This window comes from Sarcophilus harrisii, chromosome X (assembly GCF_902635505.1).
Source record: "Sarcophilus harrisii chromosome X, mSarHar1.11, whole genome shotgun sequence".
Taxonomy (NCBI): domain Eukaryota; kingdom Metazoa; phylum Chordata; class Mammalia; order Dasyuromorphia; family Dasyuridae; genus Sarcophilus; species Sarcophilus harrisii.
In genome coordinates, this window is record NC_045432.1 from 34,650,058 (window position 1) to 34,663,310 (window position 13,253).

Genomic DNA, 13,253 nt, shown 5'->3' on the forward strand with positions numbered 1-13,253 from the left:
AGTCACAGGATCACACATAATTTAATAGTCAAAGAAGTAGAGAGCTTGTATTACAATATTCCAGAAGGCAAAAGATATAGCTGTATAGTCAAGAATAACTATCCACCAAATTGAATATAACCCACAAGGGGGGAAAAAACCTTTCATGAAATAGGGAATTTCCAAGTATTCCTATTGGAAAGGCCAGAGCTGTGTATAAATTCTGAAGTACAAACACACAAGTCAAGAAAAATATAAAAAGATAAAGACGAACAATCATAAGGGGCTAAAGAAGGATAAATTGCTTACATTATTATTTGAGAAAATGGTACATGTGACCCATCTGATCATCATCAGGGATCATAGGAGGAGTCTAATGTAGACAGAAGCCTTAGGATTGGTTTTGTTATGTCTTGATGAATTTAGAAGAATCAAAAGGTAAAGAAAAGTACAGTACAGGGGTGGATTAGGGACATGTATCTCTCATAATTAACATGTGCAAATAGAAGCCTATGCAAACAAGGAAAAGGGAGTAGGGAAGGTGGCTGACACTTGAACATCACTTATCTGACCTGGCCAAAGGATGGAAGACTACATATACACACATATAGTTGGATTCAGAAACATGTTTCATTCAATAAAGAAATAAGAGGGAAAAAGAAAAGAGAATTAGAGGGAAGATAGTTTAAGGGATAAGGGCAATGAGTTAGATGCTGGGCCTGGAGTCAGGAAGACCTATGTTTAAATCTAGACTGTCTACCTATTCTTCACTTACAGCTAAGAGCATTATTTGAAATGTACTAAATATTATTGGGAAAGAAAGTACTTATTTTCCTCCTTTGTTACTGTATTGCCTGGTTATCTTTTGGAAGATACAGTTTCCAAACTTTTAGGTCATATTTTTCCTTTATCTGAAGTGAAGGTTAAAATTCAGTCTCAAACACTTACTAGCTGTGTAACCCTGCGAACATCACTTTGCTCTGTTTGCCTCAGTTTTCTCATCTGTAAAATGAGTTGGAGAAGGAAATGGCAAACTACTGCAATATCTCTGCCAAGAAAACTCCAAATGGGGTCATGAAGAATTGGATATGACCAATAAACAACAATAACAGATTAAGGGATGAGATTATTCCTAAGCAAAACAAACTCTAAATATAAATGTACAAAATTTAGCTCTTTTTTGATGTGGCAAAGAATTGGAAACTGAAGGGTACCCATCAATTGGGGGATAGCAGAACAACTTACAGTATAAAATTTGATGCAATACATTGTGTTGTAAAAAATGAGATAAGGGATGGATTCAGAGAAATCCGGGAAGACTGATGCAAAGTGAAATGAGTAAACCCAGGAGGAAAATTTATACAATGACAACAATAACGTAAGGTCAAACAACTCTGAAAGAAATAGGACTCATATTGATATAACGACCAACCATAATTTCAGAGGATTAAGATGAATATGCTACTTACCTCCTTTTAGAGGAGAAAAATTGAGAATGCATGAGACTTTTTTGGATCTGGACAGAAATTTGTTTTATTTGTTTTTATCTGCTAACAGGTTAACAGGGGATGGATGCCAGAGAAAAACGGTATTTTTTTTACTGATGGAAAAAGAATTTAAAGAAGAGAATATAAAGAAAATAAATTTGAGTACCTTGAGATGGTTCAGAGTGAGGGAAATGAAATGAGAGGAATCTGAGGGAAAAGATTAGAATCAATTTAAGCAAAACTAATCCCAGGGCTCACATGTGAATTTAAAAGAGGTGCAAAAGGATGGCAGAATCATTGTGAAAGAATTAAATGACAGAAAGCAAAACCCTGACAATAACAACCTTAAATATAACTAGCTTAAACTTCCTAGTAAAAATGAAAGAAAATGGAAGAATACAAAACTCGACAATGTGCTGCATTTAAGAAACACATTGAAAACATAAAGGCAGAGTAAAAATGAAGAACTCAAACCCTCCCCCCCCCCGGCAGTTTTTTGGAACAAAACCACAACAAGTAGCATAGCATATAAATCTTTAAAGGAAAAGCTGACTGAATTGCAAAAGAAAAATTAGTAACACAACTGTCAGAGCTGGATAAGTTATCTAGAAGAAAATCAAATGGGGAAGCAGTTGAAAAGATTTGTTAGAAAACAGATTTGAAAGACTTCTATTGTCCTTTGGGTGGGATTATTAAATAACTTATTTCACATCATTATTTCATATGCTCGCAACTGATCATGTACTATGATTCAAGGAAATTATATTTATTACATTATATAATTATAAAATTATAAATATGAAAAGGTAGAAACATACATAACACAATAAAATAGTAATTAATATGGGAGCATAAGCAAAATCGGACTAAGTGGAGATTAAGTACCAACATTCTGAATAATGAGTGGTTAAAAAATCATAACAAATAACCACTAAAAAAGGATTAAAACAATGAGACAGCATGCAAAAAATTTTTTTGGATGCAACTGAAGCAGTTCTCAAAAGAAATATGTTATTATTTACAACCGAGAAGTTATTAAAATTTGTATGTGCCAGACCCAGAAATTCTTTTATTTGATCACAATTCTCTATCATTCCATGTTTCACTATGCCTCAGGGCCTCTAATCTTGTTCTTTGTCCTCATCACCTCTAATCCTTCCACCCATCTGGTCTTTCCTAAGCTATTACCCCCACAATGGCTATATTCTACTGCCTTTCCTATCCTAACCCACTGCTAGACCAATTTAGCTGTCCACTGTCCTCTACTTTGAAACTCTTATTGTTACTTAAGCCTTGCCAAATCTCAATCCCAGATTATTTTTATCATCTACCTGCTTTACTGATATTTATGTGCTGCTGAATGGAGCTGGAGGAAATCATGGTGATTACACAAAATTCATATTATCTAATTATAATATCTATTATCTGCTACAAATTTTTATCTAACTTCAACTAGGCCCTTACTACAGCAAAGTAGTTCGTCCTTTTTCTCCCTGATTTGCCATCTTGCTCTCCACAGTAGCTTTTCTAAAACTTTTCATTTCTCTTCAAGTGTCCCAGTGGTATCTATCCCTTCCCTACCATTTCAGCTGAGGCCAGAGCTCTATCTTTGCTTCTTTATTTCATATCACTTCAACATACTTCCTTCCCCTCTATCTCCTTCACTTCGGTGTTGGATGTAGAAGTGGCAGTTCTCCTTGATAAGACTAAGACTTAACTGCTCTACAGAGAGCCTTGATCCCATTCCCTCACATCTTTTCCAACAGATTATCTCTACTATCACACGCACACTGTCTATCTTCAATCATGTCCATTTCCAGCTACATTGGCCTTACTTGCTATTCTTTACTCATAACATTCCTTCTCCTATTTCTGTACCTTTGAGGTATTCCTTCCCCCAGCCCTGGCCTGGGAATGCTCTCCTTACTTATGGAGAAATACACCCGAATTTTTTAGTTTCTCTGTCTTCCTTTAAGACTCAGCTCAAATCCCACTTTTTATAAGTCTCCCAGTTCAACTAGCTGCTAGTACCTTCCTCTTTTAAGATTATCTTCCCTCTATTCTCTACCTAGTTGTATGTTCATGTACTTGATTATTTACCTATTAAAATGTGAACTCCTTGGGGATAGGATTTGCTTTTGTCTTTTTTTGTATCTCCAATTAGCACATAGTACTAACCCTGGAGTGCTAAATAAATGAATTTTTTTTTGTCAGAAAAAAAGTTAGCTTCCTCCTCCTCCCCCACCCCCCACCCCAATGTGGTTATGGGTTTTTTTGTCAGTTTGTTGAATAAGACAATAACTTACCTCCTCTTTGGAGATTCTTGAAATATGTGACAATAGACACGGTAACATGTCTTGCTATTCGGTTGATTTCAGATGGACCCAGTTCATAATCAATAAAAGCAAAGACTTCAATTGTTTTTAAGGGTTCAATTTTATCTGTCTTTGGAAAGGTTTTGTTTTCCCACTTTTCAAGTAAAGTATAATCTTCATTTCCATGAGACATTGGATTTTCATGAGTTTTGGCTTCTTTTTCACTGGCATGTTGGAGTCTTTTTTCCCATGTTCTAAGCAAACTACTTCTCTCGTTCTTTTGCTCTATAGATTCTAAGGAAAGACTGGATGATGATTGTGATTTTGATATGAAAAATGGTTTGATTGTCTCCACATTGCTTCCTGTTGCATGTTCCTCTGTCCCCAGGCCATAACAAGACAGGACAGTGTTGACAATATTTTCAGCAGCAAGACATATTTTTAGTGGACTAACAGTTGTATAGATATTCTTTGGTTTATTATCTGGTCTTCGTTGCCCATAGTGAAATGGTCTTGGTTCCTCCTCATTCTCTTCCAGGCCCATAAATGGCACAATTTCTTTAAATGCCACATCACTGTGGTCACTGTTTTTCTTGAACAATTTTTGTAAGACACTCCCTTCTGGAACAGAACTCTCTTGTTGTGTGAGATCTTGTTCAAAATAGTTAAAATTGCATCTCCTTGAGGAAGTCTCTCTTTCTTCTCTTATACTAGAACTTGGTCCTGGTTCTGATTCAGGCCTGCCCGATGTGCCTGGAGTTTGAGAGATGTCTCCTGCAGAGTATCTGCCATATGAGGAGGGACGATTAGATGAATTGCTATTATATTGTCCTAGATCTTCCTCTGAGGCAATCACTGTACCAGGCACTTGAAAAGGTGGAAGACTTTCCCGAAGAGGGACTCCTTTTAACTTGCTATTGGATGTTTTCATTGTAGTCTCCACTTCAACTCGGTGAACAGTGTAAGTATTTTCAGCTCCTCTAACTGGGCTTTCCTTAGGTATATTTTCAAGCACAGAATCACTGAAATGAATACACTGGTTCATTAGATTACTAATGATTTCACTTGCTACTATGTTTTCTTCTAAGATGTTAGTTGGAGATGGTTCCATTCGGCTGATTTCTTTGTCTAACTTGCACTTAATTATATTTAGCATATCTCTAACAGCATTAATTGCATAAGTACGCAGTTCTGAATGGAATGAATGCACCTGAAAAAGGGTTTTCTGTATGTTTTCCTTTGTGATCATACTATTTAATTTTGATTCATCGGAAAAATCATTCAGTGGTTGTAATTTGGGCAATATTCTCCTATTTAGTGGTCTCTGCTGGGCAGGATAAAAAGTTTCAATAGGTATTTTCATAATTTCAGAAAATTCGTATTTAGAGATATGCTTAAATTGCAGATCTACAAATGCTTCCAAGGTATGTAACACGTTCTCAATAATCTCTCTAATAATTCTTCTGTTAGAACTCAAAGAGATCTGATCCTTCAGTTTTGTATTGTATGAAGGTACATTGCTCAAGAGCTGTCCAGCTGGGAAAAAATATTTAGTCTTAGAATTAATCTGCTCTTTTTTTCTTGCTAGAGTTTCCCTACTATCAGGAATGGGCATCTCAGTCAAAAAACACAATTGTAACTTTTCAAATAGAATTTCAACAATTTCTCGGCCAAATAAATTAATTTGTGCTTTGGAATCATCAGCGCTAGCAGGTGTTCTTTTAAAATTATTACAGAAAATACTTTCACAAGCCTCAATAGGGGGCATCTTTAGGAGGGAAACAGAGCATTCTAACTCTTTCACTTTTATTAAAATTTCACTCAAGACATTTTCAGCGACCATTAGTAGCTTATATTTTTCATTTTCCATGTCATTTGATTCTGTTTGCCATTTATCAAACATTTTCTTAAAAATTCCTTCTTTAGGAAAAATTTGTTCTAGCTGTGAAGAAACATTTTCCAAGAAAAAACAGGCCTGAGGTTTGGAAAAAGACTCTGTACCTAACTTCCTTTCTGGAAATTTGACATCTTCCAAGTGTGCAGATTTAACCTGATAAGTGAAGTTATCTGAATCAGAGGCATACAATCCTTGTAAAACTGTATTAACTAGTTCACTTGCTGCTGTGATTTGGTTAGAATTTTGTAAACTTCCTATATCAACCATAATTTTACCACGCTTCACCCTATGGAATTCATTTACAATGCTTTCCAGGATGTTACTCACTATATCTTTGGCATAGGTTTTTAACTCACATATAGGCAACTTTGCTGGCAGAGGGGAGTTTATCACATCTCCTGTCGATAACGTATGTGAAAGGCTAAGGAGAGACTTGGAACGACTTCCTCTCGATGGAATTTTCTCTTCTACGGGTATTTTGGCCTTCCCCTTCCCTTTAGAATTACCAGATATTGCCTGGGATTTTGTCTTACATTTCTGTACTGAGTTGAGCTTCAAGCTTGTTCTTAAACTGTTCCTAAGGCCTGACTTGGGGCTGATTTTAGCCACATGTTGCCGGGAAGATGGGATGCCATCAGATGGAACATCAGAGGAAGAGTACTCTTCTAGGTTCAAGGAAGCAAAAGATATCATCTTATTAAGAACCATTTGCACCAGATCTTCGCCCATTCTCAGTGGAGAACAGTGCAATAAAGTGTCTTCTAACATGTTTTTAACACTTGAATGAGGATAAGTTTGAGGCATTAAGGCCTGAGAAGGTTCAATCCTTTTTTCTGACAGTTTAGATATACTGAAATATGGTGGTTTTGTCACCGATATGTTTTTATCACCAGTTCCAGTTGGTTCTCTCTCTGTTTCACTATTCTCATATATAGATGTCACAACCAGAGAGTACATTTTGCTAAGTACACTATCAACTATGTCATTTGCTACCATAGTAATATTGGACTGAAAAGATTTTTTGGGAGCCCTATTAGGTGTTTTCATTTTTGATTCAGACATAAAGTGAGAGAGTTCATTAAAAGGAGGCAAATTGCCACTGTCTTCTATTATCCGTTGATTCACCTTATTTAAAACATCTTCAACTGTGCTGAATATTGAGGCAGTTTCTTCCTGTCTGGACTCACCATTTCTCATAAATATTTCCTCCAAAACTGTTCTCTGATTTTCATCTTCAGAACTCAATGAGCTTTGTTTCAATGGATACTTTGAAAGAAGAGATATTTTAGTGTTTTTATCCTGTTTTTCTTCCAATAGCATTTCATTTTGCATAGCTATTTGGAGCTTTGATAAGGATGACCCTTCTTTTAAAGATCTTTTATCACGAAATGTCTTTAAAAGGTTCTTTACAATTTCACTTGCTATGATATTTTCTTGAATTGAAACATTATTTGGACGAGACATCTTTTGAATCTCTGTGTCTAAATCAGTTTTGATAATTTTTAGTACAGTTTTAGCAATTACATCAGCATAGTCCCTAAGATTAGTTTGTGACAGGTGACTTGTAAATACAGTATTTTTCTTATAACTGGCTAGTGAAGTATCTCTGAGATTCTGGCCAAGAAGAGTCTTGGGTGTAGTTAATTTTAAGGCCTTCATATTTGGCTGGACTTGGCCTGGTACAAGAAAGTGACCTTCGTCCTGTAGGGGATTGGAAACTTCAGTGACAATAAAGGATTTTTCTTTCATCTGTGAATCAACGCTAATCAAGGAGTCTGCTCTTTCTGTGGCAAAAGATTCCAATCTAGTCAGAATGTTTTTAGTAATATAGTCAGCACTTTCTTCACTTGGGTCCAAAAGAGATCGACTGGCATCATCTGCTTTTGCTACTACTGGCATTTGCTCATCAGCCTCACGAGATTTCATCTTTATGACCTTGGTCTTTTTCTTTCCAATGTTGGAAGGACCACTTCCTATTTTTTCTCCTGTTACATCCCTGAAAGTGGGAGGCTTACCTTCTGTTTTTGGAATTGTATCACAAAGGGACTTTAGTGCCGAAATGGGCTCCTTTATATTTCTGCCAACTGTAACAGCAGAACTGAGCTTCTGAAGGACTATGTTCACTATATCATTAGCAATCACAATAACGTCTGATTTAGGAATTGAAAGTTTTGTGCTACTGTCATTTGTACATTCAGTTGACACTTCAGAGCTTGCTGCTGGGTGTTTAGCTTCTATATTATCCTGATGAAGAATGGCTGGGGAAAGTGGAACATGATTCTGATCCAGTCTTTTTTCACAAATGTCACTTAAAATATTGCCAATAATATCTTGTATTTGTAATTGAAGTTCTTTTCGATATTCTGTTTTTTTAAACATTTTTTCTACAATGCTTTCTTGCAGATCTGAACTACTGTCTTTCTCCAATTTATTTTTATCAGATTTGCCTTTGGTAGATACAATATCTAAAACAGTATTAACTACCTGACTTGCAATATTTTCAGATATGACAATGTTTTGAGTTACTACAGGACTTTCCAGTTCTTTGTCTAGCTCTTGTTTGATTCCCTGCAATATTTTCCTAGCCACTTCTGTTGCATACTTATTTAGTTTAGAGATAGGCAGATGACCTGCTGAGGCCATATTTCCTGGTCTACTAAGATCCACTGAGGGATAAGAAATTCGCTCATTGGAAGAATGGACATCTTTTGTAGATAACAACTCTTTGCTTAATGAAGTAGATTCTTGGGGTATAGGTAAAGCCCTTGAGGTGGTAAAGCCAACTGGAGGATAAAAGAGAGATTTGACTTTAGAAGTGGCAAAAGATTCCAAATTGCTCATGACTGTTTGTACGATATCTTCCACTACATTGATTTTAGTCAGTTTCTCAACATTGAACGAGGAAGGCAATCGATGTGATTCTCTGTTAAGTACTGTAGGATACACAGATGTCTTTCTTCGATTACTTTGTTCATGAAAAGGTGCATTGGCTGAAAGTGTGATAGTTTTATACCTACTTTTGTTTGTATTTATATCTGCTTTGGCAGCAGAATAAAGCTTTTGAAATACAGTCTTAATAATGTCATCTACAACAATAGTTACATCTGCTTCAGACACCAAAGTGTCCGTAGTTTTATCCATGAAATGAATGAATGTTTTAGTGATAGGTTGTTCTTCAGACTGAGAAATGCCACATGAACGGGAGAAAGGAACTACACTGAGTTGATTAACTAAAGCATTTTGGAAAATTTCATTTAAAACATTTCGTATGATTGGCACTACAGGTGACTTCTGTGGTTCTTTCAGTTCCACTTCAATCTTTTTTAAGGTTTTTTCTAAAGCCCTTTGCTTAACAGTATCCTCCTTATCCTTGTTACCTGGTGGCTTTCCCTCTTCCTCTGCTTGTTCAGAGTCTTTCAAAAATGCATCCGATTCAGCACCTCCAGGAAGAAAATTGCCATAGACTGGCTTATATCGGTAATATTCAATACCTCTCTCTTCTGATTCAGATTCTTGAAATATTTCTGGAGATACAGCATCTAAAATTAAATCGACCAGATTTTTGATCACCGTTTTTTCTTGCGTCGGATTATTGTCTTTTGTCTCGGAATCTGATGGTTTTCCATTTAATTCTACCCGAATAGCCTTCAAAATGGCACTTGACACCTTTTTTGCATTTATCTGTAGAGTGGACTGTAGGTGATCATCACAAGTTTCCCCTTTGGTTGATGTACTGGCTTGTGATGACATCCAGTCATGGTTTTCACTTCTTGTAGTACCACCAGGCCACAAATTTAAATTGGCAAAGCCCTCTAATTTGTTAAAAACAGTTTTAAGAATATCTGAAGCCACCATTTTCAGATTATTTCTACGGAGTCCTAGTAGGCTTGCTCTCCTAGAAGGAGCCTCATTTTTCATCTTATGGCTAGGCACCTCTTCACTGTCCTCCTGGATAGCATCAGATAACATATAAGACATCATATCTGTGCACTTGGCCACTTCCTCTACCACTACAGTAGGATATAGATTATCCCCATCTAAATCAGTTGAGACTTTCCCAATTTCAGAGTTGTGGGGTTTGTGGTCCATCTCAGAACATAATTTTTCAAGAATGTCTTCAAGAATCCCAGTAGAAATTACCTGAATATTAGGAGGCAGGGGTGGGGTTCCTCTCAAACTCTCTTCACTACTCTCTTTGTGAATAGGTACATGACTCAAACTAGGGAGCAGAGGTTCTCCCATTATTTTGTTCAACATTTCAAATACTGTATTACCAATTCTTTCTAATACTTGAGATCTGACTACCTTATTGACATTCTTCTCACTAAATACCTTATGTAAAATACAAGGAATAATTGGACATTTTTGACGTTGAGAAGGAGTTTTCACTTGCCAACTTGTCGATTGTCTTTGTACATCAACAAAATCCTTTTCAACAAAGTCATCAGGTGGAAAGGAATGATCATGTCTATCAGTACTTCCACCAGATAACATCTCACAAATGCATGTTACTAAAGAAGTTGCCATAACATCATCATTGAGATTTGATGCAACGGATTCTAGTTCTTTATCAGAGGCAGGAAAATCACTTTCCTCTGCAAATGTTAATGAATGCTCAGGCTTCCTAGCATTTGCTTTCTTCCTAATGATTTCCAGTTGAGTGCGAATAGCACCAAGAACAATCTTCACAACTTTGGTTGTACAAGCACTAAGTTGTGATCGAATCTTTAAGGGTGAAAACAGTTTTAAGTGTGAAGGGGCAGAAGAGTCTCTGCTTAGAGGTCTCCTGAAAATTGAAGTTTTTTCAGAGCTTTCTGGCTTAAAGCACATTTGCAATTTTGGAAAAACAAATAATTTCAGCTTTTTAAAGATTGTGCTGATGATCTCATCACTAATATCAGTTTCAGGTGTTTCTTCAGCTGCTGAAGAGTGAAGCCAGGGAGGTTGTAGTTGATCTATATTAAATATGGATTTCATCTTTTTGTCGCTTTCAAACCATACTTTCAGTGGCTCTGCGGATAGATCTGGGGTAGCTTGAGGAGTTTCATATATTTCTTTGATCTCAGGGGGAGTATCTGGAGCATCTACAGAAGATTCATAAAGTGAGGTAGTAGTACTGGAATCTTTGTTAACCTCTGAAATTTGACACGATGAAGCAGTTTGAAGTATTTTTAACACTGCATCTGTCATATCATTAGCCACTGTATTGATTTCTGATGTTGAGAACATCTCGTTCCTAACTTGGTCCATCCATTCTTCAGAGGACAATTCAGGAGGCATTCCAGAGGAAAAAGATGAAGTTTCTTCAAGATCTTCATAGTTCAACTGACTAGGGGACATGGTTAGCATGTCTTTGAGCATGTCAGTTAAAATGTCTGCAACAATATTTTCTGATGCTTTCTGTATTTGCTGTTTTTCATCCTGGCTGAAACCTGACACTTGTTTTTTTAGCTTTATGTCTTCAACCACTTGTTTTTTTGGCTTTACTTCTTCTTCCATCTTGTCTTCACTTGAAGAAGTTTGTAATTCAGACTGTAATCCCCAGTCACGAAATGCTACTCTGCCACGAGAAGCAGGCTTTTTAGGTGATGGGACTTTTCTCTTGTATCTAAGACTGGAAAATTCTCTCTTAAACTGTTCTTTCATAGCCTGTTCTCGCATTAGTGCTTTCTGATCTCTGATAGATGACACAAGGACACTTTCCACCATTTTGTCTATTTCTGCATTGTCATCTTCTGAATAAAAAACCATGCCAGGAACATTAACAGGTGGAAGTGGTTTTCCAGACCTAGGGCCACCCCTTGACACTGTTGTGCCTGTGAGCCTATATTCTTCCTTAAGAAAAGTAGGGCTTTTCAGTCTGGAACGTTTACTGTGACTCATGTCTATCTTTACTTCTTGTACTTCTTCCTCCTCCTCTTCTTCTTCTACTACTACTTCTTCTTCTTCCTCCTCCTCCTCCTCCTCTTCTATTACTACTATTTCTTCCTCTTCTTCTTCCTCTTCTTCTTCTTTTTCCTTATTCAGTTCATTGAAGATATTATCAAGTAACTGCAAGACTGTTACGGTTTCTTCATTTGCAATTAGTTTCTCATTGTCAAGTTCATTTTGTATATAACCCAGTATGGTGCTGATTGCTTCTTCGACATAAGCAATCACAGAACATTGTGAAAAAATGCTCGCCACTAAGTTCTGGATTTCTTCTTTTACAATTACACTAGCAACATCGGAATCAATACTGTGAACAGACAGAGGCTTAGGCTTGGCCACTGTGCTAGTACTGACTTGGGTGGATGCTTCACTATATATTTTAGGTGACTTTGTAATATGTAGTTTCTCAATAGTAATTTCTGTTGATTTTGTTTCTTTTTGCTGAGACAAGTCAGTTTTCTTGGAAGCTGTAAATGTCATCAACTTTTCTAAAATAACATGGACCATGTCCTCTGCAATGTCACCCATTGGTTCCAGAGATTCATAGACTGTTGCTTTAAAAGGCTTTTCTGGTTTGCTAACAAACTCTTCTTCACTGGAAGATAAAGATGACTTGAAGGTGAGTGACAAGTCTTCTTGTGAAAAGATCTCAATGCATTTTTTTTCAACTGCAGACTGTAGCTTTTCAAGCATGTTTTCAACAATATCTGCAGCTGCTGAGCAGACATCCACATTGGAGAGCATAGCCTCTTTCTCACTTTCAAGTTGGTCAATAAAAACCTCAGCTGTAACAGCAGAGAGGGAGGGAATTGCTTGAGCTAAATCAGATAGTATTTCTTGAAAAATGTTTTCCAAAATCAATTCTGTTTCTTCTTTTAGGTGACATTTAAAATTAACAAAAACATTTTTTAACTCTTGCATCTCTAGGATCTCAGTAGGAGCTTTTTCTTTTTCTTTCTCTTTTTCTTTTTCTTTTTCTTTTTCTTTTTCTTTTTCTTTCTCTTTTTCTTTTTCTTTTTCTTTCTCTTTTTCTTTTTCTTTTTCTTTCTCTTTTTCTTTTTCTTTTTCTTTTTCTTTTTCTTTTTCTTTTTCTTTTTCTTTTTCTTCTGGGGATTCAGTAGGTAATTCTTCTGTTTCTGTAGTAGCATCTTTCTTTCCACATATTTCAACTGTAGTTAAAAGTTGACTGTCAGACTTACAGCTCCTTACCCTGGGAACATCATAGCTCATTCCCATCTTAAATTGAGTTACTGTCTGTCCCTTCTTGCTGGCATATGTTCCTTTCAAGATGGTGGTTTCAATTTGGGTAGCTCTTGATATTTGTTTGGCCATGGGTTGCCCTTCTGGCACCGGAGGTAAGTTTACTGGCTTTGAGGTGAGATCTGTACAGCTGTATTTTTTAGCTGTGGCTGCAGAATAAGCTCTGTATGCAAATTCGTCACTGCAAGTACTACAGAAACTTGAGCTACCCGATGAGAGTACCGAATCATCAGACAGAGGATATATATTTGTACGCAACCTTTCTTCATACATTGTGATGGCTGGATATAAAATACTGGTCACTGTCGCCACAACCCAGGTCATTACATTCTGAAGTATGGCATTTAATTCCTCAGCAGATATCTGTAAAGTAGATGGGGATGG

General features: G+C 36.6%; 1 protein-coding gene across 2 annotated transcripts in view; it reads right to left on the reverse strand.

Annotated features, from left to right (window-relative positions):
* FSIP2 (fibrous sheath interacting protein 2) overlaps nucleotides 1-13,253 on the reverse strand; it is a 99,297-nt gene that overhangs the window by 30,062 nt on the left and 55,982 nt on the right. For both annotated transcript variants that reach the window (XM_023506926.2, XM_031944655.1), the window contains one exon: nucleotides 3,773-13,232. In XM_023506926.2, coding sequence (XP_023362694.2) covers nucleotides 3,773-13,232 — 9,460 coding nt within the window. The remainder of the gene's footprint in view (nucleotides 1-3,772; nucleotides 13,233-13,253) is intronic.